Genomic DNA, 12,376 nt, shown 5'->3' on the forward strand with positions numbered 1-12,376 from the left:
CCCCCCCCCCCTTTTCCAGGATACACTTTCTGAAGGTTCTATATCTAGAGATCAGGTTGCAGAAGTTGCTGTTGAGGCGTTGCTTCTCCCAGAATCTTCTTACAAGGTTGTGGAAATAGTGTCTCGTGTTGAAGCTCCTAAGCGTTCGATCGAAGAACTATTTGGTTCTATAAAGCCACACTGATTTTATTATGATAGTAGATAAGCCATATCTACATCATGTTATCTTCCCCCTGTCTTCTCTCTCTCTCTCCTCCCAGTTGATAAGCTTGTTTAGCTTAAGTTACCTAACTATATAGCACAATTTTTGTTGATTAGAAGAGAGGAGAAACATGCATGTGTTGTATAAAAGAATGAGAACCTCTCTGCCTGGTAACTGATCCATACTGTTGGGATGTGTAAAATAAATGATGCTGTGGTAGAAGATTGTGGCAGTTGAGCAAGATAGAATGCTTTTAAGGTGTGCACTTCGATAATTTTCCATGATAATAAATTTTTAGAAGCTATTATAAATTCCATTCCATTCTTCAATCGTAGAATTGAACGACACCATCACCATGGAACAATGGTGTTTTTCCCTAAAATTTTAAGTTATCCACTAGTTATGGGGTACCTTAGGAACTCACCCCAGAGAAATTATAAAATTAACTATAGCATTATTGATAGTATCAGATGTAACAAGAGTAGAATGGCTGGAGCATAATCGCAGCAGTGCTATTGGAATTACTTCAAGAGTGCAATCCTAATTCTATACTAAAAAGTTTTTTTTACAGTTCATTATGGATATCATGGGAACAGATCATGCTATTTTAAGCTGATTGGGAGGATCTGGGTCTTTTTATTTCCAGGATTCTTGAGAATACTAAATTTTCCGCTCCGATTTCCACCCAATCTTTCTCAGTGTAATATGATCTTCTTCTCATATTCTCTTCCCGTTGAAGAGAACTTTTCATAGCTTAATTCCATCATTTGAGTATCATATCTGAGTACAGATCTCAATTGCCAGCAGGTGACATACTTGGTCACTATAAGAAGGAAAAAAAAAATTGTAACGTTCACTTTACTTGGGGGATATGTCTTTGAGTGTAGTTCTTACTCTATGAGCTCTATACTACAGAGTTTTCTGCAGATAATCATAACAAACTTGGGAATTAAAGGAGTTATCCAAATATTGATTCTGATACAGGGCATGGATTTCATGTCAGGTCACCTGTTGATGCAGGATGCATATACAGGTGTTCGTGATGCTCGGGAGAAAGCCCAGCCGAATCAAATTGTGAAAGATCCTGATATATATTATGATCACTCAGAATGAGAACAATAATCAAGTAATGCTTCAATTACTATGTATTTCATATCCTAAAAAAGTGCAGACATCCAAAGAAAAGACAACCCATTTACAGAAAGAATATGAAAATCTCAGACACATGATCTCAAAAACATAAAATTCAGAAAAACAAAGCAACAAGAGAAACTATGGCTGCAACAATGGCAGGTGCAGACAGAGCCACTCCAGCACTCTCCAAAGCCGGCGATGGTGCGATCCTTTCAAAATCTTCGAATGCAGCCGTGGCTCCAGAAAGAGCCATCAGAACCATTATGTAGATGGTGAAGAAGATGGCCAACCTGCAACCCTCCATTTCTGGCTAAATCCTCAGCTGCTTGAAAGAGAAGAACTGGATGCTTAGAGAACAAGTGCTCCGTAGAAGTGGGTTTTAGAGTTCTGAGAAGGGAAAGGTGAGTACACATGCTTTTAAAGGAAGTTTAGTGGAGTGAAGAAGAATCTGCCAGTTCTTTAGTGTTGGCAGAATCACATAATCACAAACAGAATCATTTGGGGGAGGTGGGCTGTCAAATATATTATATAATTCTGAGCCTCTTTATCAATCTCTTTAACAGGTTGGACTATAGTGTCCCAACAGGCCAAGCCATTAGGTTTAATAAAAGCTGGCACACATTTGACAGTGCCAAAGTACCAATGATTTGATATCCATTAATTGATTGAAAGATTCCAGGTGGTGTTTTGTTATTAAATTATATGATGTCAGTACCAATTAGTTACCTCTCCGTGATTGCCTTTTCTAGCTTTAATTTCAGAGCTGTCATGCCCTCATTGCCTCAAAGTTAGAGTCCAACTTGAACCAGTTTCAGTCTGAACCGGTTGATCTAACTTGGCTTTTTTATCAGGTTGGACCATTAGCTGGCATATAAAATGCTAGGTGACTGGTAACAGCCACAGGATTAGGGGATCCACAATAGGATGAATCCAATTAAGAGATTAATGCAAGGTTTAAAAAACACCAGGCCGAGTCTGATCTTTGGATCAGCCCTGGAACTGGCCTGTAGTCCATTAGTGCAGTTTCCAGACAAGGATCGGTCTGATCCGGATTGACCCGAATCTGCCAATCCAATTTGATTCATTTTTCAATCCCTAATTAATGATACCCAATTTCTGTGAATCTGTTATTCATAATTTTCTGCATTTAAAAATCAAGAAGAACTCATCATGGTTTCAAGAAGCATTGAATAATTCATGGATCAGATGGTTAGGAGATCCTTTGATCAAGCTGATTGTTCACACTCTTAGTTATATGGTAGTGCAAGGGGGTTGGTGTCCATTCTTGCCCTGTCCAAATATTTGCTGATCGGATATGGATACACATAGAAGAATACGGATCCAAATCGAAATCAAATTTTCAACCATCCGTTTACTCTTTGACTTGTGTAATTCGGGCATTCCTCCCTCAATGAAAATAATTTGCTCTTAATCCATCTTTCTATGTTGTTTTAATTCTTTCCTTCATTCTCTAGAACCTGTTTAAACTTCAAGAACCCTCAAAATCATTAATTAATTATTTAATAGGACTGGATAATTATTTTTTGAATAATTCGAGTTTTAATCCGGATACCGATACCCTTAAACGAATACGAATTCAAATTCCAATTTCAACTCTCCATTTACATCCCTAACCTTAAACTAAACTAGCACCTAGTGAAGTTTATGAACCCTAAAGTCTCTTTCTTTTCCGACTCACCTGATTTTTAGATCAGGCTTGGTTCAGCTCGGCTGGTTGGATTTATGAAAACAATCCTAATTGTAACTACGTTTGGTGACATTAAGACTTGTCACCACTTGTCATGTAGCAAGTGTGGGTAGTTTCAGAGGCATCATTAAAACACAATTCATCTTTTTCTGAAATATTTTTTTTTTGGTGGGAGTGCGTGGGATGAAATGAAATTGGGGTTGGATTATTATTATTATTTTATTTTTAAGAAATTGGGGTTGGATGACACCCCACAAGCTTCAAAATCACATTTCCTTCTCTTTAAAGTAAATGTCACCTCTTAATTTTTTTTGGTAGAAAGTAGTTGTCATCTTAGTGAACAAGAAATACCCATGTATTATAAGGGGATGAAAATGGAAAGCGGGAAAATGATTTTGCTAATTTAGAGAAGAATGAGAATTCGTTGAAAGGCAATGTGGTCTCTATACCAGCACAGTCAATGGAAGCATTAATAGAAGTATCAACATTAGTAGAAATTTTGCCTTTCATGAAGGGCAGGATGATCATTTCTTCCCTCTCCCCCCCTTATTTGGGCATAGGGGCCACGTTGCCTTTTAGGCTTCTTTTTCCTTTGTAATCGAATCTAATCAACCCAACAATCTCTTTACCAAAAAAATCGACCCAACAATCAAAATCTTTATTCGAGTAAAGAAAAATCAACAATAGAATTAGCCTCAATGGATTTCGATTCCAATTCAACTGCAGAACCCCTAGAAATCAAGAACTAATAGGCCGAAATGGCCAGAGTCAAAATCAAAATCAGTGATCCAATTCCAATTATTCAAACCATGATCACAATGGAATCTCGATCTATATAGTCTAGAGAAAATCTAGATGCCATGTCTGCTGAAGTATAATGCTTCACCATTTGTTGTGAGTGGCTCAAGGTGTGCCTAGTGGGAGTCGAACTTAAGACGTCTGAGTTTACGGCTCGTACCAAGTTAGTTGCTCACCACCTACGCTACCCCCTTGGGTTACACAAACAAGTATCTAATTAATACAATTTCAACTTAAAATAAGTAGATGAAGTAGCTAAAAAAAATCATTTATATTTGATGTGATTACCAAAACTTTGAATCTAATCCACTTTCCTTGGTTTGGCTTAAAAATTGACCATTGATCTGATGTATGTTGGATCCCCTATCACATGGATTGGCCCATGTATGTCAATTTGATATCAATGATGCCTAAACACTTGACTAGGTTCAACACCTATTCCACTTTGATACCTCCTAGCAGTACATGATCTTGCGAGATTTAGGCTACGACCATAGTTGTTTTCCTTCTCTGATGTCAAAGATCTAATCAATATCAATTCTTCATGTTGAGATTTGTGGTTCCTTGGAAGCAATTCAACCATAGAGTGAAAGAGGACTGTGGGGATTTTAAATTTTATTTATTTATTTATTATTATTTTATATTTAACTTTTTGGGAAAAAGAAGTCTGAAAAGCAGTATGGCCTCTACACCCAAAGATAGAGGTGGGCAAAAAGATTGCCCTGCCCCTCATGAAAGGCGGAAATCCCACCCCTATTGATGCTTTTGTACATGCTCCCATTGGGCCCTGAACTAGCGCTGGCCACCCTGCCTTTCAAGGAACCTTTGCCCTTAATTTTCTTATGTTTATTAAGAGGTGCATTTTTGTAATTTTATAATACATATCATACATATAATATATACTTGGGACTAAGTTTCCTTGCACCCACAATGAATGGGTATTGGTTCACCATGAGCGATCAATGCTACTCGGGGGAAGTGGAGAGTGGGGACTTTCGGACCCTTGGATTGGCAAGTGAGGTTCATCGTGCGGTCGAGGGAAACTTTATCTAATATATTTTAGGGGAAAAGGCTAAGTATGCTGTTGGTATACCTAGATATGTGTCTATTTCTCTCCTCCCCTTGGAAAAAGTCCCCCATCCCCATTGGCCTCCTCCCGTCCCAGCCCTCCTATTGATTGAGTCGCTAGCTTCAAGAAAGCTGGTGGCATACCTAACCTCCTTCCTTTATTTTTCATGTTTGGAAAATATTTTATATGAGACATACGGTACAGAAAAGATTTTATATGTAACCACGTATGATTAACATACGTAACACGGGCTTGGACTGGGCTGAAATCGGCCTGGCCCAGCCCAACCTGGCCTGATGACGCACTTCATCGATACCTAAAAACGCGCGGCGGCCGAAGCTTCAGAAAGATCTCTTCGACGGCCAAGCCCGTGCCGAAATCGGCCTGGCCCAGCCCAACCTGGCCTGATGACGCACTTCATCGATAACTGAAAACGCGCGGCGGCCGAAGCTTCAGAAAGATCTCTTCGACGGCCAGAGAGAGAGAGAGAGAGAGAGAGAGAGGGAGAGACTGAGAGTGAGAAATGGTGAAGAAAACCACCGAGTCAGAGGAGGGAGCTTCTGCTGAAACCATCGAAAAGGCCTCTGAGAAGTAATTGACCCTGCTTCCTCCTCTAGTCCATCTCATTGCTTTCTCTCTCTCTCTCTGTTTTTCAGTAAGTTTGGTTTCATGTTCGTCGATTCTTAACGTGGTTTCCTGGATATATTGCAGGACTGTAGTGTTGAAACCAAAGGCATCGGCGAAGACGAAGAGGGCGGCGAAACCCAAAGCCAAGACAAAGAAGAAAACAAAGAAAGAGGACGCCAACAAGCCAAGAAAGCCCCCAACTGCATTCTTCTACTTCTTGTATGTCTCTCTGTCACAAATTTCCTTCCTTTTTCAATTCGTCTTAAGCGGCGTTATTATTTAGTTTCATTTTGTTAATCCTCCATGTCCCATGCTCCTTCAATCAATTATGTAACTGCGTTTGAACTCAAAGTTCGACTAAAATATGAAATTGAGTAGTATTCTAAGTTGAAAAGGGGGTTTAACATTAGATGAAAGTCTAAACTGGTATGGTATCAATAGCCCAAATTGCAAATAACTATTTGCTTCTGATTTGGAGCTTCCTGTTTTTTCTCATCAACCATTTTGGGATCAAAACGGAAACTTTAGTTGGGGGGAGTGGGGGAAGTCGTTTATTTTTCAGTTCACATTGTCCAATATATCTTCATTTTGTGCCTAAGACTTAGTGAAGTTGGTGTGGTGGAACTGTGGAAGGTAAAATCATACCTGCAACCCAGATAACTTTGGGCTGTTTTGTAAGCCTAGGTTTGTTGGAAGGAGCCCTAGGAAAAAGTGAAAACAGGGTAGTGAAGTACGCAACAATAAGAGTAACCCCAACCCCACCCCCCCCCCCCCCCCCCAAAAAAAAAAAAAAAAGCAATTCAAAGTAGCTCAAAATTCTGAAGGAAGATTTGCATTTATTAAGAATGTATTTACTAAGTTTTCATAGCATCTATTCAAAATCCCCGTTCTTGGTACCCTTCTTGAGAGATTTGTCCCAACTTAATTAACCCCCATTTGGATGTCTGTCAATGAATGGGTGTATTTTCTGTAGTAATTAGTGGGATGGAAGTTTGGATAATTTATTCAAAGTACTAGAGGTTTGAGCCAAGGGACTTACTTTAGCTGCTGTTATTCATTTTGATGTTGGAGTTGCTGAAATAGATTAGAAATCTTTGGCTTAATTGAAGGATCTAGGTGAAGGTTGGTCTTCCAAGGATTTCAGATACAATATGCAAATAATATGATAGTAATGATGGGATAATCTTGTGGTCAAATGTGCCATCTGATTTGCATTCTTTTGGTGTTTCAAAGAAATAACATCTAGTGATGAGGGAATGTGTTCTTTTCCTAGTGATGGTGTTCTTTTCATTCGTGTGTGAGTGGTTTACTAAAGTAGTATCTGTGGGATTATGGGGATCAATTATTTCATTAATATATTGTCAGTAAGTACATGTCTTTTGACAGCCATCAAGGAAGCCTTACTGGATGGGCCATTGACTGAGTGAAGTGCATGGTTGAGCTGGCCAAATTGACCATAGGTTTTTCCCTTTGATTGCCTGCATGTCAAATTTGGAGGGTTATTTAACCATATAACCGATGTTTTGATCTTTTCCTTTTACTTAAGTGATGAACTGTTTCTAAACAAATTGACTTTTTAATGCTGGAAGTTCATTATGCTACATGGCAAAGTTTATTTTTCTGTAAATTGTTGGACTGGTGGCAACCCAAGGGGTTTGAATTGGGTATGAAGGAATAAAAAGACCAATTAAAATCTCAACTCTACCCAATCAATGAAGCCCAAAGGGTGTTGGTAAAATCACAAAAACATAAAATAGAGAAGGGTTGAGAGACAATGATGCAGTTTGACATGAGGGATTAGAGTGGTTTGGCACACTTGCCGACATCCACTACCAAGAGCACTCTCTTAGACTTTCACTATCCTGGTCACTTTCCAATGATAGTGACCAAACCTTCTCACAAATTGGTTTCCCAATGGCACCAATTAATCCTTTTGATTGCTTTCCCAATGTTAGCAATCACATCTTACAAATCAATCCTTGTGATTATAAAAATTTGGAGACACCCTATCTTCTACCACTCTCCCAATGAAGAGAATTACAATTGCTCAATAGCTGAATATACAAAGTTAGTACAAAACCTCTAATAGGTGGATTTACAAATGAAGAACACAATAATTTTCAAGATAAAGATCAAAGGCTGAAGGATATGATCTTCCAATTAGGTGCTAAATGTCTTTACTAATTCCCCCTAACCTTCTCTTAAATAGAGGAGGAAGAATGGCTGAAAAATTATGCCTGTTAATCGTTATAGTCCCCAGTGGCTCTTTTCAGTGTAGAGCCAATCGACTACTTGCTCAGGTTTATCGACCCCTTGGGAATTACCGAATTAGTCATTATGAATATGATCGTTAATAGCTGTTATAAGGGATGAATAGTTCCCGGTTTACCCAAACATCATTTGGACTTTGTCCACTTTTTGTCCAACCTTAAGTCCCCATTTTAGATCTTCTCAGGAAACTTTGTTTGGCAAAAAAGCTGGCTGACCAGACTTCCTCTGGCAGACCTTTTTTGGGCAAGAACCTTGTGACTTGGGCTAGTTTGGTCTCCAACTTGTGTTGGTCAATAAACTTAAGTCTTATATACCATTTCAAGTCTATATGGTTCCTCCGTGGTTATAGGAAAAATCCCCGGACTAAGGTTAAATCATTAAGTCAAGTTTGGGTGACTTATTTGACTAAGTCCCATAGGTATAAGAGCTACCATTAGAATCAAATTACAACACCTATGAATTATTACATTGTTACACAAATCTGAATCTAATTCCTAGGTCTTCAATATTCCAAGGTAGATCACTTCTTGTAGGTGTCCTTTGCCATTGAAGCTTTGGAACGTTTTCTTCTTGGTCTTACTGAACTTCATGCCACATTGTCGTCCAAGCTTCAAATGATCTTCCAACTTGTGAAGCTTCCTTGAGAACTATCTTCCACTTTCTTGGGCTTGCCTTCATGCAACTTCTCGTTGCTTGAGAATATACCAATTCCACTTTGACATAGGCTTTTGCATTCAACAAGTACAAGTACTAAATAATCACAAAAACACATGCAAGATATAATGACTCAACATTCTCCCCTTTTTTGGCGATGACAAACTTAGTTTATGAAAACCTTACATGCTCCTCCATAACCCATGCCATATTAGATACCAATTAATGAAATGTTACCAAGTGTAAACTAAGTGACTAATATGCTAGGTTGCATATCAAGAATTAACCCAATTAAGTCCTAATTTTCCAAACAATGGATGAAGATGGTGTCCTGTAGACATGAACTACCTAATGAATTTCCATATATAATTCAAGCATGCACTCCCATAAATAGCATATCCAATTTGATTCTCCCCTTTGTTATCAACAAAAAAGGTAATAATGGTAGAGGAGGTAAACCTTTGAATTGCAGGGGATTAGGCAACTTGCTTAGCAAGAGCCTTCCATTAAGGATATAGCTACCTTTGATGCCCTAGGAGTTCGCACTTGTAGTATGCTACATCAATAATAGAAGCCAATAAGAGGAGAAGAAAGAAAAAGAAGGAAGAGGAAGAAAAGGTTGTGTAGAAAGAGTTGGCGGGCATTGGTCGATCCCTCTCCCATATATTCACTCACATTAGATACAATAAAAATAAGATTATATAAATGCCCTTTTTACTAACATGTAATAGACACACTTGCTTATTTCCCATTCTGCCCTCACAATATGTACTCTAATACTAGGTTGGCGTAGAATCCTTTCAATTCATGATAAATGTTTTCCTAAATAATTAAGAATGTTTTACTGCAGTATGAGTATTGAATATGATGATGACAATGAGGTATATTTAAGTACCTATATCAAGGGAACAAGAATTAGGTTTGATTCCTCTGATTTGGGATATATCCTTAGAATATCCAATGATGGAACTAGGATATTCTTTTACCCCAAGGACGAAATTAATCCATTTCCTGATAAGAGCATGGTTTATGCAACTATCTGCAAAAATTATACACATGAAATATGGTAAAGCAGGTTGCTCTTAAAAATACCCAAAGGATAGTGACTACCATGTTTGGGTATAATATCCTTCCTAAGAGTGGACATAGGGATGATATCCTACCATTGTAGGCTTTCCTAGTTTATTGTCTGACAGTTGGGGGGCAAGTCAATTCACCTTATTTATATTGAGATACATGGCAACAACTGGGAACAAGAGCTCCTCAGGATCTCTTCCTTTTGGGAAGTTGATTACAAGGATCCTGAAAGATTTTGGGGTTGACATGGGAGATGTGGAAGTCTCAAGGGATTCTGAACACATAGATTGGTCAACTATTAAAAGAATGAAGATTCCATATGTGGAAGAAGATGAAGAGGAGATTTCACAGATTTACCCCCCGATCACCCCCAAGAGGACAGCAAGCTCCAGTTGAAGCACAAGGAAGCTCTTCCACAGGAAATTTTATCATTTTTATCATAATAGAAGAGTTTCGAGAATTCACTCGTAGAGCTGATGCTAGGTTCGACTCTATTAATGCTCAACCTGGTATGATGGAGGCTCAAAACAGGAAAATTTTAGAGCAGCTGCAGCAATTCTCTAGCTACATCTTCTCAGCCTAGCCTCCTCCACCTCCCTCCCAGTGAGATGGAGATCTCATTGTTGGTTTGTTTGTGTTTGTGGTTTTGTGGTTTATTCGTAGTTGAGTCTGCAAGTGGTTTTGTAATGATGTGAGTTGTTATGTGAGGATGCTCAATGTGGGAGAAGTTTAATGTATGGTTCATGTGTTTTGATGAGCGATGCTTTTAAGCACACTAAAAAGGGTAGGCTGAACCCAATCCTAACCATAAAAGGAACTAAAAATAGAAGTAAAGACTGACTAGAACACCTAAGGAGACCATGAAACAGGAAGCCAAAACAAACCCGGAAACTCCTCCTAATCAGAGGACCCCTATACTGGCTAGGACTTGCCAAAACGGAATCGAAATAGGACTGAACTTTAATACAAAGATTCCGGTATCAACAAGAAAATTACTTAATTGAAAATAAACAAGATAACAGCCCTTAAACCGACCCACAAATTGAGAAGAAAATTGGCCCAAAATCAGAGCCACAAGGTGGTCTTCTGGTATGGTTCTTCTCCCCACGCGTTAGGTATGCTGAGCATTGAATCTGCGTCAGAGATGTCTTTCCTCCTAGAGAGTATTTTGACAGATCTCTTTTTTTTTAAATAGAATATCAAGAAATTAATTGTGCACCTGTCCCCAAAAAAAACTGCCCCGTTGTGGATCATTTGCAAGAAAAACTTCCTCACATCATACAAATGGATCTGACCCTATAAATGTCACTTCCCTACCCATCCCTTCTCAAGCTATAGGGCATCTGGCTAAGGAGTTGGAAGATATGGGTCTCCAAGAGAATGACTTATTCCATTGATTGCATGGAGCTCGAGATTTACCGATGCGATATGCCAGTATCTGTGTGACTACACTGTTTTTAGGCAGCGACCTTATAACCAACACTGAATCACCCTTCACCACTAAATGAGTCCATGGCTATGTAGTGAAATTGGACAAAACCAACGGGCACAGAAAATGCCAAAAGAATATTCCAACCATGATCTCTCTAGAGTCTAGACTCAATTTCCTGACGACCCTGGATTCCAGAAGCTGCTCCTTCAAAGTTTAGTTTAACAAAGTTCCAGATAGAGTAACCCGTCCATGTTTCAGAACTTCCATTTGTGACTAGATCTCACCACCTGTTCCCATTCTCTCATCACATATTCAGAAGGTATGCTCCAGAGCTGATCTCCCGTTTATTATATTTTGTTGCTTCATATCCTGGGCTCGGTAGGGATGACAAAAATAGTGATGCATACAATTTCCTTTGGAAACAAAAGAAGCAAGGAGGAGTATCAGCATCTTTGAAGTGAGATAGTTTGTCATGACCAGAGAAGGTTGAGGGTTTGGGAACAATGAGTTTGAAATATATGAGTCAATCAATATTGAGGACATGGCTGCAGCACTTTAATATTGAGAAGTTCTCTAGAGAATAGGTGGGGTGAAGTATGGAACTTGTAATTGGGACTGGGATCTGAAGAAAGTCACTTCCTTTTATAACATGTGGCTATGGAAATAAACTTGATGTCACAAGAAGACCTTTTTAGTCCAAAGAAATGTATGGTGGGGAATTGATAGAAAATGATGTGTGATAGCAGAACTATTGTGTAAAGGAAAGCTGTGCAACTTGTGCTGAGGTTATGTTGGGTAGTGCCTATTGGAGAATTGCTCATTTGTAACCTTTTCTTATTTTGTATTTAGAGTTGGAACTTTGTTGCACATCCTGATGAGAGTACTAAATTAGGGAGAGATGGAGGAATGTAATTTTACTATTTTTGGTCTTGGAGGAACCTCCCTGTGGAGCTGTGGGGGAAGATACAAGGGTATGGAATTGAAATACTGAAGGGGCTTTTCAGTGAAGTCCATTGTTAGTCCTTGCTTTCAAGAGTCACGAGGCAAAGCTTCTTCCTATAAACTTTGGGGTAGAACAGTCCCAGCATTAATGGAATCATCATTCATTGGATTTTTATGCTTGACACTGTACAAAGTAGAGTAGTGTAGCTAGCCAATAAATATGATGTGTATGGCAGCACAGGTGAAAGGGTGTCATTTCATTTGTTTGCTTCTTCTACTATTTCTGAATAAGCTCGTTTTGTTCCTGGATTGACTGTTTTGCGGTGGCGTTGGTCATGACCATAGTTAGCAAATTCGGATTCGGGAATTATTCGGGCGGAGAATTATTCGGAATAATTCGATTGATTAATTTAAGGATTCGGTCAAAAAAGCGGTCAAAAAAGCTTATTGGGGTTTTTTTTT

General features: G+C 38.8%; 2 protein-coding genes across 3 annotated transcripts in view; both read left to right on the top strand.

Moving 5' to 3' along the window:
• Positions 1-518, top strand: part of LOC122059216 (uncharacterized protein At2g34460, chloroplastic) — a 3,495-nt gene extending 2,977 nt beyond the window's left edge. For both annotated transcript variants that reach the window (XM_042621902.1, XM_042621903.1), the window contains exon 5: positions 20-518. In XM_042621902.1, the coding sequence (XP_042477836.1) occupies positions 20-184 (165 nt within the window). In that variant the 3' untranslated portion in view covers positions 185-518. The remainder of the gene's footprint in view (positions 1-19) is intronic.
• A 4,757-nt stretch (positions 519-5,275) lies between these two features.
• The window catches only part of LOC122058868 (high mobility group B protein 14), a 9,743-nt gene continuing 2,642 nt past the window's right edge, over positions 5,276-12,376 (top strand). The window contains exons 1-2 of the mRNA XM_042621569.1: positions 5,276-5,502; positions 5,623-5,757. Coding sequence (XP_042477503.1) covers positions 5,435-5,502; positions 5,623-5,757 — 203 coding nt within the window. The 5' untranslated portion in view covers positions 5,276-5,434. The remainder of the gene's footprint in view (positions 5,503-5,622; positions 5,758-12,376) is intronic.

This window comes from Macadamia integrifolia, chromosome 13 (genome assembly GCF_013358625.1).
Source record: "Macadamia integrifolia cultivar HAES 741 chromosome 13, SCU_Mint_v3, whole genome shotgun sequence".
Classification (NCBI taxonomy): domain Eukaryota; kingdom Viridiplantae; phylum Streptophyta; class Magnoliopsida; order Proteales; family Proteaceae; genus Macadamia; species Macadamia integrifolia.